General features: G+C 53.4%; 5 protein-coding genes across 5 annotated transcripts; 2 read left to right on the plus strand and 3 right to left on the minus strand.

The window, feature by feature from the left end:
- Positions 1-49: 49 nt before the first annotated feature.
- Positions 50-1,084, minus strand: C7974DRAFT_417707 (pre-mRNA polyadenylation factor fip1; the record flags this gene model as incomplete). Its single annotated transcript, XM_046144100.1, has 3 exons — positions 50-788; positions 840-889; positions 938-1,084. 3 exons carry the CDS (start codon positions 1,082-1,084, stop codon positions 50-52), a joined length of 936 nt encoding a protein of 311 aa, XP_045992041.1.
- A 392-nt stretch (positions 1,085-1,476) lies between these two features.
- On the plus strand, positions 1,477-4,487 carry C7974DRAFT_321097 (uncharacterized protein; the record flags this gene model as incomplete). Its single annotated transcript, XM_046138785.1, has 6 exons — positions 1,477-1,532; positions 1,586-1,882; positions 1,933-2,827; positions 3,407-3,966; positions 4,017-4,213; positions 4,267-4,487. The coding sequence occupies 6 exons, from the start codon at positions 1,477-1,479 to the stop codon at positions 4,485-4,487; spliced, it is 2,226 nt and encodes a 741-aa protein (XP_045992042.1).
- Positions 4,488-4,799: 312 nt separating this feature from the next.
- Positions 4,800-9,717, minus strand: C7974DRAFT_443869 (uncharacterized protein; the record flags this gene model as incomplete). Its single annotated transcript, XM_046145475.1, has 2 exons — positions 9,314-9,717; positions 4,800-9,262 (listed from the first exon to the last, which is right to left on the minus strand). Exons 1-2 carry the CDS (start codon positions 9,525-9,527, stop codon positions 4,800-4,802), a joined length of 4,677 nt encoding a protein of 1,558 aa, XP_045992043.1. The 5' UTR covers positions 9,528-9,717.
- Positions 9,718-9,753: 36 nt separating this feature from the next.
- C7974DRAFT_67488 (polyphosphoinositide phosphatase-like protein Fig4) lies at positions 9,754-13,515 on the plus strand. The gene has a single exon (XM_046147063.1). It carries the CDS (start codon positions 10,003-10,005, stop codon positions 13,330-13,332), a length of 3,330 nt encoding a protein of 1,109 aa, XP_045992044.1. The 5' UTR covers positions 9,754-10,002; the 3' UTR covers positions 13,333-13,515.
- Positions 13,515-14,868, minus strand: C7974DRAFT_67501 (Ser/Thr protein phosphatase-like protein catalytic subunit). Its single transcript, XM_046147064.1, has 3 exons — positions 14,746-14,868; positions 14,455-14,688; positions 13,515-14,401 (listed from the first exon to the last, which is right to left on the minus strand). The coding sequence occupies exons 1-3, from the start codon at positions 14,759-14,761 to the stop codon at positions 13,698-13,700; spliced, it is 954 nt and encodes a 317-aa protein (XP_045992045.1). The 5' UTR covers positions 14,762-14,868; the 3' UTR covers positions 13,515-13,697.
- Between the last annotated feature and the right edge of the window lie 23 nt (positions 14,869-14,891).

The following is a 14,891-nucleotide window of genomic DNA, read 5'->3' on the forward strand; positions in this document are numbered from 1 at the left end:
TGAGGCGCCAAACAGTATCATAGCCCTAGGCCCTAGGCTCTAGGCTCCATCACCAGCCTCTTCCCCTTCCTCTGCCGCCTCTCCCACCACCACCCTGATGCCCTTGCTGGAAAGCTCCCCCTTGTTGTCCGCCGCCTCCAAAGCCTCCTGGCCCACCAGGCCCACCCATGCCACCGCCAGCCATCTGCATAAAGGTGGCAAAGTCCATCTGGCTCGGATCCATGCCGCTGCTGGCCATCTGCTGCATCATCATCTGCATCTGGCTTTCGTCCATGCCTCCCGGCGGCATGCCACCCATGCCGTTCATGCCGCCAGGGCCTTGCGGGGCGCCTGGGGTCGGCCCAGCGCCAGGCATGGGCGGCATGCCTGGCATGCCTCCAGACATCATCTGTTGCATCTGGGCCATTTCCTGCTTCTGCTGTTGTATTGTCTGGCTCATCTGCTGCTGCTTGAGCCTGTACGTCTCCCATGTGAATTCGTCAAAGCCATAGTTGAAGTAGTCGGAGTAGTCTTCGCCCGGGCGACGCCAGAGCTTGTGCTCCTCGGCAAGATCGGCGTCGAGGTCTACTTGGAGCAGCGGCTTGCTGAGGGGAGGATATGTGGGGTTCGCGTTCACGTCGACGTTGGAGGTGTGCAGGGCTGGATAGGCCTGGCCTGATATCTGCGAGACCTGGGGGGCAGTGCCGGGGGCCGGTCGCGCTTGTTGGGCCGACGGCGGCTGCGGTGTGGACGTGGACTGGGGCGGGGCCTCGATCTTTATGGCCTTGGACTCGGCCGGCTGTGAGGCGCTGAGGAGTGGTCAGCACAGACAAATGCTCGGGGGGCCGCGTTCCACACACGCTACGGGCTTGGGCGCGGTTGCCGGCTTGTCGATGATAAACTCGAGGTCCTGCGGTCTTGTCAGCCCACTGCAGCTCGTGCGGCCTGGAGCGCGTACCGAGTCGCTGTCGTCGTCGTCGCCCGAGTCTGCGCCCTCGTCCATGGGCTCGTCGTCGCTCGAGGCCGCCTCGTCCTTCTTGGGCTCCTTCTTGGCCTCGGTGGCTGGCTCGGACGGGCCGTAGAGATCGTCGTCCTCTTCGTCCATTGTGCGCGACGGTTCGGGTGCGAGTGTGCGAGTGCGTGTGCGGCGTGCAGCGGCGGGGGGCGGGCGGCGATGGCGGCGCGTTGTGCAGGGCGGGCACGGGGGGGGCGGCAGGATTGCGCGCTGGCACAGAGCTGCGGCGGGTGGTGTGGGCAGAGACGCGACTTGCATTGCGAGGCATGGCTGATGCGCCCGTGCGCCGGCGGCAGCTTGGAGCTTGCGCGGAGGTCGCACTTTGTTGCGCGGCTGCGCGCCATCAACATCAACACGACTGCGACCCGGCCACCACCAGGCGCAGCCATCCGCCTCCGCCCACACACGCACCGCGCACCCGGCCAGCGTCTGCAGTTGCTGCATCCCCGGTCGCCGGCGACAGAAAGTCGAGGCGCGACACCATGGCCGGCTTTGGGCGCTCCAACTCGCTGAGCATCAACACGGGCGGCGGTCTCTTGTATGGCTCCCCGCCTCGCGCGCTGCACCCGCTCGCTTTCTGACCATGTCCAGTGGAAACAATGCCTCTGCCACGGCAACCTCCCAACCTGCCAGCGGCGGCGGCCTCTTCGGTTCCACCCCAGCCCAGCCCGCCGCCTCTCAGCCAGCATCTGGAGGTCTCTTCGGCAGCATGAACAAGCCTGCCGCTGCCGCGCCCCCGGCCGGAGGTCTCTTCGGCTCCTCGACAGCGCAGCCCGCCCCGGCCACCGGCGGTCTCTTCGGCGGCGCATTGGGAGCCAGCACACAGCCCGCACCGGCCCCGGCCGCCGGCTTGTTTGGCGGCGCACAGCAGGCGAAGCCGTCGCTCTTGTACGTGCATCCACGCGTCGTCCCAGAAGGAAGCTAACCGTATCGTCCAGCGGCGCATCCACGCAACCGACCTCCGCTCCGTCCCTGTGGGGGAACACCAACACCCAGCAGAGCCAGCCGACCACGGCGCCCTCGCTCTTTGGCACAACGCAGCAGGCCCCGCCACAGCAGAACAACTCCCTCTTCGGCGGCGCCATGAACCCTCCCGCGAGGCCGGGCGCGCTTGGCGGCTCAACACTGGGAGGCGGCCAGATGGGCGGCAGCACACAGGCAGTCAACATCGGCCTAGAGAGCATACGGGGAACAACCCGCTTCAACGACCTGGCTCCGGAACTTCAACAGCAGATACAGGCCTTCGACGAGGGCATTCAGCGCAAAATTGGGTATTGCAACCAGATCCGCGAAACCCTTCCCAACAGTGAAGCCGAGATTGCGACTATCGCCCCTGACGTTGCCTACGTTGAGGACTGCCTTTCCACCGTCGAAGTCGGCATAGACAACGATTCTGCCAACATTGCCTACCTGCGGGAGCTTGTCAAGAAGGACGCTGCAGACGCGACGTTGAGTTTCCGAGCCATTGAGAATCAACGACTGCCAGCACAGTTCCACTACAGGAATGGCACCAACCTAACCGCCTCAAGTGCGAAACCCCCAGCAAGCGCTGCTCTGGATGAAGACGATCCGACCAAACCTGTCGACTTGATGGGCTACTTCAATCGCCGCACAGGCGACCTCGGCCGCACCCTCGATGTGTACCAGCGACAGATCCGCGAAATCGAAGGCCATTTACGCACTATGGAGGCCGGCACATTGGAGAAGGCACAGCAACTAACGGGCAGCCGAAGTGCGCCTCGCGATCAGCGCCGCGAATTAGTCGAGGCGCTGAAGGCGATCGAAGGCGCTATTCTAGACTCAGCGAAGAAGGTTGGACAGGTCAGAGATGATGTTACAAAGCAGACTTTGGGCCATGTAGGCACCACGCTACTTTGAACCCACCGGCCCCAGGCTAAAAAAGAGCACTGCATGTTCCCGGCGCAACGGAGTGGGCACAAGATAGTGTGTCGTTTTTTTTCAGAACAGGTAGATACCCAGAAATGTCAAGGGTATGGCATGATAATCCATCATTCACAAGTCACCGGGATAACCCCGCACGTGCAGCCATGTTGCAAAGCGCGGAAAGATTTACTTGGTAATGGCTTTGTCAGATGCGACGCCATTCGCGGTTAGTCAAGCTTTCCAATGCTGAGTAACACCGTGGAGGGGCAAGAGCTGTGACGAAAGCAGTTGCGCTAGTGGAGCTTCGAGCTTCAATGACATCGACAATATATAAACACTCGTTTCCAGATGAATGCCACGATTGCCTGCAAGACACATTGTACACTTTCTATGCTCTCTGCCATCACGCGACTAGGACTCTCATTCAATCACGCCAAAACCGTCACATCAAACCGCGCTTTTTCCCTCACTGCAAGTTCGTTGGCCATGGACAAGAAAGACTCCATTCTCAATTGGGTAGACCCAAAGGACAAGTCAGGAGAATTCAAACGCCAACAATCCGTCTTCCGCTCCTTCATCGAAAACAAGCCGGGCGCGGAATTCCCTGCTGAGAAGGACCGCTACCACCTCTACGTCTCATATGCGTGTCCCTGGGCCCACCGCACCTTGATTGTTCGTAACCTCAAAGGCCTACAAGACATCATCACCTTCACCAGCGTTCACTGGCACATGGGTGCAAAGGGTTGGCGTTTCGCTACACCGGACGAGAAGCTGCCTGGTGAGAACGCTACGCCGGATCCTCTGCACAAGGATTACACCCATCTACGCGACATCTATTTTGAGCAGAACCCGGACTACGAGGGACGTTTCACAGTACCGACCCTGTATGACAAGAAGCAGAAGCGCATTGTCAGCAATGAGAGCAGTGAAATCATTCGCATGCTCTACACCGAGTTTGATGACCTGATTGCAGATGAGTACAAGAAGGTGGACCTGTTTCCAAAGAATCTTCAAAAGGAGATTGATGAGATAAATGACTGGGTTTACAATGACATCAATAATGGTGTGTACAAGTCTGGCTTCGCGACGTAAGTTCTTCCTGGTCATGATGGAGTTCCGCGCATGCTAATATGGATAGCACCGAGGACGCGTACACGAAGAACGTTACCACACTTTTCAAATCTCTGGATCGTATTGAGAAGGCTCTCGCCGATTCGTCGACACCATACCTGCTTTCATCTCCGCACGTTACGGAAGCAGATGTGCGTCTTTTCACAACAATCATCCGCTTTGATCCTGTCTACGTACAGCACTTCAAGTGCAACATCCGTGACAGTAAGTGAATATTGCTTCGAAACGTCGTTCCAAACGAGCTAACAAAGGTATAGTCCGCTCAGGATACCCACATCTCCACCGCTGGGTCAGGCACCTTTACTGGGATTACCCCAAGGCTTTTGGTGAGACAACCGAGTTCGAGCATATTCGTAACCACTACACGAAGAGTCACGGTCAGATCAACCCCTTTGCCATCACCCCCGTTGGGCCGCTGCCTCACATCTTGGAAAAGGACGACGAGGTACAAAGCGCAAAGGCTTTGTCGAAGAAATAGGACTTGGACGCATGGTGACGCTTTTGTAACACATAAATGAGACAATGGCATTTTGCCACACGAAGCTCAAGTCTGAAAACTACCTGAGATCACCTCGATGTGTTTGCTGGCTCTACCTGGCTTGCAAGAATCTTGTCTGCCACGCAAACATGATTGATTGACGGAGGCAGCTTACGCGAAGACAAATATGAAAGAGTAATCACTAAGGCTGATTTGTGTAAAAAAAAAGCGGCATCCATTTTACTGATGGGCATGCAGGCACGTTGTAAACTGGAATCCAAAAGGTACGGTAATCTTTATACATTCTAGCATCTACATGAACATGTAGATGATGCCCGACCGATCCGCAGAGATGACCATGCCATACGGTTGCTCGACCAAAGCTACATCCATGATCTTGTCTAAATGCGACTTGAGAAGTTGCTGCTGTTGTTGCGAGATCAACCCAGTCCTCGACGATTTCGGTGCCGGCTTCTTACTGGAAGATGAGCTCTTACTCTCTCTCCCGCTTAAAGCCTGTGGTTGAGGCTGCGACGAAAGCTCAGTTATCACAGTGGTTTCAACGCCTGGCTGACTGACGGCAAACTGAGGCTTCGCTTCGTCAGCCTCCAAACCACTGACTATCATCGAGGCTTCCGGTTTGTATGTATCCCAGTACCGAATCTTCCAGTCCGGACCTGCTGTCAAAATGAATGTGTGTTTCGCATCGCCCTTTTCGTCTACGGCCTGCGTGTGCACAGCAAGCGCACGGATACCGCGGTCTGCGCTCTGATTTGCAGTAGGCTCCAGTGCAGTCGCAAAACGACCAAGCATGCCGCCTGGTTTCTCCTCGTCAAGATCGGTAAGGAGAGTGTTCTTTAACCCCGTCTCTTTGCCGCCGCCAATACGATACACACGTTCGCATATGTGCTTCTCCCAATCCCACATGGTTACTTCACCCTGTCCACTACCACCAGCAATGTATAGCCGTTGCTTCTGCATTCTTCCTGGCACTGGAACAAGGAGGAGTCGGTGTACGGGTGAAGCGCCACTGTAGACCCAAGCTTTGAGACGTAGCTTAAAACGAAGATCCCAGAGATCGAGCACCCCATGTGATGTTCCCAACAACAGCCAATGCGCTTTCTTGTCCACACAGAAACAGGTCGGTGTACCATGGTTCAGCGGGTTCTTTAGCACAAACAGCTCGTTCATTGTCTTCAGGTCGAGTGCCACAAGTTTCGAGGTGTTTGTGGCAAGAAGTAGCACAGACTTACTGTCCTCAGTGTAGTGCTCAGACCATACCGCTTGATCGCCTTTAGAAAGCTGGTACTCGCGAAGGAGACGCGGTCTACCGAATTTGGCAGTCCCTTCTGGCCCATGGACGTAGTCGACTCGCACGACATGAACACTGCCGTCACTACCAGTGGCCACAAAAGAGTAGCTTCCCTCCACAAAGACCAGACTTGTAACCCTGACATCATCCCCAAGCTTGTACGTCTGCCGTGATCGTCGGGTGATGTTTCGCTCAAGCCGCGAGGTGTCCCAAATCTTGACGGTGCCATCATCAGATCCGCTTATGAAGAAACCTTGATCTGGTGACACTAAGACACGAGTAACGGCGGCGGTATGCTCACCGAATGTTGCGACTAAAGCACCCTCAGGTCTCCATGGAACACCTGGTGCTGATTGACGAGCGTCTTTGTAACGGATGGGCGGCTTCCTGAGTGGCGGCTGGATGTGGGGACCAAACTCGATCTCACTCGAGGGGAAGCGCTCAAGAAGCATAGAATCGAGAAGCTTCAGGATTGCCGGATCATTGCCAGTGTAGTTGTGCGCATTCTTGAATCGCACCTGAGAAGTGCTTCTTTGAGGCTTTTCGACTGCAAGTGGCGACAACGGCTGGCGAGATCGAGATGATTCGCGCACATGCGCCGCATCGACTTTCCCAAATGCATTTGCGGAAGTAGTCCCAATCTCTGGGAGAGCTTTGTTCTCTTTCTTGCTTAATAAGCTCAATGCACTATTGCGATGTTGCAAACTGTGTGTATGGTCGCCTAGACTGAACGATCCAATATGGGAATGGGTAGGGGAACTGCTGCTGGGTATCTGTAGAGAGCTTCTTCGGACATCAGCTTCGGAAGATGGGGACCCTTTCCCTTGAATTGCAGGTATGGAGCGAGGCGGGATTGCAATCCGTCGCCCGCCGCCCTCTTCCCGCGCTAAGCGCTCGGCTTGGCCCTGAACATGAGGCATTCGAGATGTGAGAGCGTCAACCTCCGTTGTGGAAGCATCCAGCAACGCATCCTGTAGTGTACGAGGTCGATCAATGCCATCCGGTCGGCCACTAATCATTCGATCTTCGTTGATAGTCTGCTGTACGTTCTCGTCGAATATGACAGTAAGAGCTTGAATCCCAAGATCTTTCAGCGTTACAATGTTGTTGAACTTAGTAGGACTTGAAGCGAGGCTGTCAGACCGTCGCCGGTGCACGACGCGCCAGATGAACTCTCGCAGAGCAACAAGTTTGAAGTCATTCTCAGCGGTCATTCCTGCATTGCGAAGCTTCTGTAACCAGGTCTCATCTTCTGCGTTTTTCTGCATCCTCTGAAGCACTTTGGAATCCAGCTCACGGCCTGAGATAGCAGGAAGAATATCTTCTGTAGATCCGAAAGTGAATGTCTGCTGTTGTCTTGCAGCAGTCCAGAAGAGCCCTTTCTGGGCCTGAACGGCCCAATTTGAGGCCATTTCCATGAGCAATCTAGACATTGGCTTCCTGAGGGATTCGAGAATGCGCGTTTGTGAGAACTCTGACGGCACAACCTTCAAATATGGCCTGATGAGGTTGATCAAAATGCTGTGTGTGTCCGCAATCGAGAGATACTTGGATGCGGTTGATATGAATTGCGCGGCCGCTTCTCGAATCCAGGGGTTAGGGTGCATTGTAAGCCGTGCAACGATGTCGACCAGCTCCCAGGTCTTGGACCTTTGGAATAGGCCAAGCTCTGCCATCGAAGAAAGAGCACGTATGACCTTCTCTACAACAAATTCCTCCGGGTCTGTCAAAGCCTGAACCATAAGCGGAAGGATGTAGCCCTCCAAGCTAGCACCTCCGACGAAGACAGCTACACCCACTATTGCTTCAAAGAACCCACATTTCAACATCCAGTCAGGATCGTTCAAATATGTGTTGAGATGGCTCAGCACCACATCATTTGCGCGTGGACTCCCAAAAAAAACACAGAGATCAGAAACAGATCGGAGCATAGCGCGGCGGACGGATGCTGCAGAGTCCGTCAAAAGAGCCTTTGTGTGCTTCTCAAATGCATCGAGTAGGTTTTGACGATCGGCATCAAAGCGATTACGGTGTGCGGAGGTGGACAGACTATCTTCGGCTTCCGGATCGGTAGCAGGAAGGGCCCCATCTGCTCGTAACGCCTGTATCATGTCCAAATATCTAGCAGCGGTAGTCGCAAGCGTTCCTATGCACAAGGCATACTGCATTCGAACCAGAGAATTTGTTGCGGAAGAGGAACCAGGAAGATATGACTCCAGTCGGGGTAGAACATATTCCGGAAAGATGTAGGCATTGATTGGAGATACCACCTGGACCATCGCAAGAATCTGTGTAAGTGACCTTAATGCAGTGATCCTGACTTGCTCAGACTTATCGGTGAGCAACTGTGCCACGTAAGGTATTACACGATCCAACTTCGCCTCGTCGGTCAAGCGCTCTGAGAAAGCCAGCAAGAGCTCCAATCCGCGGACGCGAGCAGATGCACGAGCTGTCCCTCGCATGCACGATACGACAATAGTTAGGAACACCAAATTACCGTCGTCCTGTGTAAGACTCCGCGTGGGCGAGGCTTGATGTTGGTAGTTGGGGATGTCGATATGCAACGGGAATAACTTTGCATTTGGCTTGGGTGTTGAGTGCTGTGGCTTGACGGGTTCTTTTCCCTCACTACTTGAAAGTAGATGGGAGATCTTATCGTAATCATTGTACACCTGGTCGATCCGCTCATCAGGTTCTCCGAGGTGCTCAGAGCTTGTCGTGACTGGCTTCCGTCCCGATGACGGGTCAGTTATCGAGAACATGTACTGCTGAAGGAATCCATAGAAATAATCCGGGAACACCTTTCCTCTCCAGTGTGTCAGATAGTCTTCGGCCGTCATCCTGGAGTTTGGATCGACTTGAATCATGTGCATTATAAGCTCTCGTATGTGAGAATCCTGTATTTTCCCCAGATGTGAATGTTCCGGATTGTACTCGCCCTGTCGATACTTAAACAGCTGGCTCAGAGAAAAGATAGGCGCTTCGAGGAACAGTTCTGCAATGACACAGCCTACACTGAAGACGTCCATCGCCCAATTCACATTTCCTTCTCCTTCTGGTTGCTGGCCAGAGGCTAGAAATCGTTCGGGAGCTAAGTAGCACGTACGCCGCCCAGAAAGATCGAAATAGAATGAGAAATCTGCCGGATTGTCTTCGGGAACATGAGCAGGCTTGTATGCAGCAGAAAAGTCGGTCAAATATAGCCAATTCCAGGACGTTACCAGGATGTTCTCTGTCTTAATATCGCCGTGATAGATGTTCTTGGCATGACAATCTCGTATGGTGGACAGCAGTTGGAAAGAAAGCCACTTCTTCTCGATCTCTTCGAGAAACGGACGTGTGCTTAGTCTGTCGTACAAGGAACTGTGGATGTACTGACGGACAAGGTACCCACAGGCAGCTGTTTCAATGATGCGATGGTAGGGCAGAGCATTCGGCACTTCAGCTAATGCCTTGCGTTCGCCTATGCCGAGATCAGTCATGGCCTAGGATGAATACATCTAGAGTCACTCACGAAGTAATTTCCTTGCATAGGTCTCAAAGTTGAACTGCGCGTAGGGCTTCATCACCACACGTGCCACAACAAGGCCATCTTTGTGTCGTGCCCGCACAGCTTTCATAAACCGAGCCGCGCCCAATGATTTCTCATATTGCAAGTCAGCCAGCTCTGGTACATCGATGTTGGCGGTGCCAGCCGAAAGTGTGGTGAGTGAGAAACCTTGTCCCATGGTAGCGGTCTGGATAGTTGAACCCTAGAATGCAGTATGTTGCCTGTTGACCCGCATGTTGATATGTCGGGCGTTGGGACCAGAGTCAGTGCAGGGCCCAGGAGGGTTTACGACGGCATCAGGGAGCTCTTTCGCATCGCGAGATTCAAGTGTTTGCGCCAGGCAGGACGTATGTTGAGTGTACGTACCACGTGCAGTGAGACTGTGAGAGGTGGTCATTCTCCACTGGGTCTGGGCTTGCCAAGCCCAATCCGCGCTACAATGACGCACTAGCCAACACGTCAAATGCGCGGTCACGACACAGCACATGCCAAACTTGCTTGGGTTTTTTGGCAGCTACTGAATACTGCTTGCGCTCATCGTGCATCGCTCTCGCGGGCGCTGGTCTTCGCTCAAGTGCAACCATGACCTGGACTACATGATACAGACCTGTCCAAACCACAGTCGCTATCTTCTACCTCTCGCGCCATAAACCATGGAGTCCTCAAAGCCAAGGCCGGAGCTCAGAGAACGCGCCAGTTCAGCTGCATCCAAAGCAACAATATCGCATGAGAGTCTTCACGAGAAATCCGAGGAGTATGAAGTTGCGTCTTCCGTCGCCGCTAGCCCCGAACTCTTGCCACAAGATGACACGCTCTCAAATAACTTTAAGCCGGAGGCCGATCTGGACAAGTTGCCTGGAGTAGGACAGCCACGTACAGAGAGTGAACCATCCAAGTTCGGTGGCGAAGAGGAGGACCCTGCGGTGGGCATGTCCTTTCAGAGACCTACGAGTCCAGCAACCATCCACAAAGTCAAAGATGTCTCGTACCAGAAAGTTGGTGAGAATGGCATCAGTCGAATGCACAAATTCTCGTTGTACGAAACAAGTACACGGTTTTACCTGATCGGGGCCGACATCATGGAACAACAATATCGTGTGCTCAAGATCGATCGAACATCAGCGCCTGGTCTTCTGAACATTTTCGAGGACGATATAGTGTACAATAGGAAAGAGATGTACAGGCTTTTGGGCACGATCCAGGACGGCAATAAAGGCACAGGCGGTCTGAAGCTCAAATGTAGCACGTGGGGTCTACTGGGATTTATACGGTTCACTGATGCTTACTACATGCTTTTGATATCCAAGAGAGTCCAGGTGGCGATGCTAGGCGGTCACTATATTTACCAGGTTGATGGAACTGAGATGATTCCGCTTACGACGGGATCCACCACACGATTCCAAAAGGACAGAAATCCGGAAGAAGCCAGATTCCTTGCAAGCCTCGCCAATCTGGATTTGACTCGGGCTTTTTATTTCAGCTATTCGTACAATATCACGAGGAGTCTTCAACAAAACATCGTACACGAGAGGACAGCTTTAAACGCGGGCATCGAAAACCCGAAACGCGACTATCAAGACATGTTTGTCTGGAACCACTATCTACTAGATCCCGCTCGTGCCAACTTGAAAAACGTTTATGATTGGTGTCATCCAGTCATACATGGATACGTGGATCAGTCGTCTCTCGATGTGTTTGGGCGTAGGATTTATATCACTATCGTTGCTCGGCGATCCCGACACTTTGCAGGAGCTAGGTTCTTGAAGAGAGGAACAAATGACTTAGGGTATGTCGCCAACGATGTGGAGTCTGAACAAATCGTGTCTGAAGCGCTCACAACTTCCTTCCACGCGCCCGGCCCACGGCTGTACACAAGTCCAACATACACATCATATGTACAACACCGTGGCAGTATACCACTCTATTGGACCCAAGACAATACAGGTGTGACACCGAAACCAGACATTGATCTGAGCCTTGTAGATCCATTCTACAGCGCTGCCGCCCTCCATTTCGACAATCTGTTCGAACGATACGGCGCCCCCGTCATAGCTCTAAATCTAATCAAAGCACGAGAGCGCACACCGAGAGAATCCAAGCTTCTGTATGAATACAAATACTGTATCGATTACCTCAACCAGTCCTTACCCAAAGGCAAAAAGATACGTTACGAGGCCTTCGACATGTCTCGAGCTGCAAAAACGCGTGGCCAAGATGTCATTGGCACTCTTGAGAGCCTGGCCGAGAAGGTCCTTCTCGATACAGGCTTCTTTCACAATGGAGATGAAACGGGTGGCACACCGCAGGTGCAGAACGGTGTAGCGAGAACGAATTGCATCGACTGCCTCGATCGCACAAACGCGGCTCAATTCGTAATCGGCAAAAGAGCTCTTGGTCGCCAGCTGCAGGCTCTTGGTGTGATTTCTGGAAATACTGTCGAGTACGACTCAGACTGTGTGGAGATGTTCACTCACATGTTTCATGGTCATGGAGACACCATTGCGATACAGTACGGAGGATCCCACCTAGTCAACACGATGGCAACATATCGGAAAATCAATCAATGGCAAAGCAGTTCTCGAGATATGGTGGAAAGCTTCAAGAGATACTACCACAACTCATTCCTCGATTCACAACGACAAGAAGCGTATAATCTCTTCTTGGGCAATTACACCTTCCACCAAGGCCAACCTATGCTATGGGATCTATCGACAGACTACTATCTCCATCATGCTGATCCACGCGCATATCTAGAAAGACAACGACGAGATTACAATAAGTGGTTCACGCCCTCGAATCTAGAGCCTCGGACACTGCCCTCAGCCAATCTCGCAACGACGCAGAGCAAGTGGCTACAATCTAACATCAGCTTCCGCGATGACTACTGGCTCGAATACTACCGACCTTTGGCTCTATCGTCGTTTCTCAAAATCTTCGCCTTCCGACTAGCATCACCAAACCGGGCTGCACGCGATAGCAGGGATGGACTTGCACCCTCGCGGGTTGATAATATATCGCCATTCGTTCCCCGCAAGAAACAACAAGAACAGATCGCTCAGCGAAACGCTACTAAGAAGGGACCGCGAAAAGGCGTTACTATACTTGATCCTGTGAGTGAGACGGACTCGCAACAGGGCAGCATCATGGCTCGGAGGCGCCACCACCCTCAGCTTAGCGTGCCTGACACCAATTCTGTTACCCATTCGATCCTTCGAGATCCGCATTTTGAGACGGATATGCCTTCCTCGGCACCCGCCGCGATGAGCTCTTTCCCGCCGATTTCAACTTCCATGTCGACATCGACAGGTTTGGCCTCAACTGTTCGACCCGGCTTCAAGCCCGCCGACAAATCACTCATCAACCAATGGTCATTGGCGCAGTTTTACGACAACAGTATGAATCCGACTGTTTCTGGTTCTGAAGCAGATGAGTACGCACGTTACATTGAACATCCGTTAAATCTACCCCTGGTCGTTAGCAGTGAGATGCCGAGCGCAGACGACCCTGCTGCTATGGAGTACTATGAGTTCTTATGCATGAGTGAGGATGGACCACAGCCGCCGACAGATGCCGATTCTAGCATGGCTCCCTCTGGTCTTCCCCGATACGACACTGACGTTATGTCAGTTCGCTCTTTCCAGTCCTATTCGCGACCCATGACCTCGGCCTCGGTCAGCACCCCGTTCTCGCACGCTCCAACATACTCTTGGCCGCAAAGTCTGAACTTCCATCCTCATGTTTTTCCCTCCTTTCCTGATGAGCCGCCGCTGACGTACTCGACGCCTGGCAAGTTCCAGATAGCGGAAGAAGATATTGAAGAGTTCGAAGAGTATCTGTACGTCAAAGAGAATCCGCTCGATGTCGAGGAAGAGGATGGTACCAAGAAACGATACAAAGCCTACAGGCAATGGCTGAAAGGAAAGAGTTTCTTCAAGCAGAGTAAGGTGGATCCCGAGTGGCAAAACCAGCTACCCGTTAGATGATGAGCTTGACATTTATTGAGTGCGCACGGCGTTCGGGGACTGGTAGAGGGAAAAGACAGCATTGTATGAGGTGTTGTGCATTTCAGGTGTAATGTTCAGCGTTTTATGAACGCCGGCTTGGACGTTTCTAGTTTGCACGCTGAATGACAAGCTCCACGTCCAAACATCTAGTGCACCACATGATCAGGTTTGAATAGAGTCCCGCCATGAAGTGGTTGCCAATTAAGATGCTGGAGATGGTTCCCATCTGATATCTGCCACCTCATTTCTTCAGAGGACCCGGGATGTCTTATGTTAAACAATCTACACAGAGGAACATGCAAGCCCATGCCGAAGCCATAAAGCGTGGGTAGGTACTGCGGGTATCATAGGAAGTACTCAGTTGTCACTTCTTTGCCTTGCTGCTGCTGCTGCTCAGCTCTGTGTAGATCATTGTCCGGGCTAGCATCGAAAACATTGAAGAAGCGTTCGCCGGTATCGCTAACCTCTAGCACGCTGGCCATGTTCCCGCACCGATAGCAGTAGTTGGGAGCACTCCATACAGTGCTTAGTCGATCATCAAAGAGAACTTGAAAGCCCTCTTGGCACAGCTGATGTGCTCGCAGAATGTGCGACATGGCGTTGACCTCTAGGAATTTCTTCACGACTTGCGCGCCGAATGTATATCCTGCTCCGCGAGGGCTGAGCGAGAACTCGTCTCGTTCTGGGTCAGGATCGCTCCAAACCAAATCTGCCATGGGCCCTTCGTGTGGGATCTCTCGGAAGCGATCGATGATCTTGATCTGATCGATGGAATGTATCGAGGGCGATAGACCGCCGTGGACGCAGAAGATTTGGTCGTTGATGACCACAGATAGCGTCAGGAAATCGAACATGTCGGTGAAATAATGCCACACGTTTGCGTTGCCATATTTTCGGGAACACTCAGTGTAGAAACCGTAGGATTGGGTAACACCGCGCGACTCGTGGTTGCCGCGAATGAGATGGACTCGGTGTGGGTAGCGGAGCTTCAGGCACACCAGCAGCGATATGGTCTCGACTGAGAACAGGCCGCGGTCGACGTAGTCACCTGGAGTTTGTCAGCGAGGCGGGTCGCGTAGTAGCTGAGCAGCGCGGCTGTACCAAGGAAGAGGTAGTTTGTGTCTGGACATGGCCCTCCAATCTTAAAAATCTCCATCATGTCGAAGAACTGGCCGTGGATGTCGCCGACGACGGTCACGGGCGCTCTGATGTGCACTACGTTGCTCTCCTTCATAAGAAGCTCTTTCGTCTTGGCGCATATTGCCTCGATGACCGACTCGGCAAGCAGCTCCTTCTTCGACAGCCGCGATATGCACTCGTCGAGGTCTACGGTAGCTGTGCGCTGTCAGCATTGCCGTGTGTCGCGCGCCCCCGCGCCCATGCGTGACATACATGGGAGACCAGGCATAGTGTCGGTGGGGTTGCTGTGCAAGCAAGCGGCATGGACAGCAGGCTCAGGGTATCGAGGCCAAGGTAGTCGCTAGCAGGTGTCGATACCGTACAATCATCGTTGGAGACGCATCGGGACGTGAGGTGCA

Source organism: Boeremia exigua, assembly GCF_020726555.1.
Source record: "Boeremia exigua strain MPI-SDFR-AT-0100 chromosome Unknown C7974scaffold_13, whole genome shotgun sequence".
Classification (NCBI taxonomy): Eukaryota; Fungi; Ascomycota; class Dothideomycetes; order Pleosporales; family Didymellaceae; genus Boeremia; species Boeremia exigua.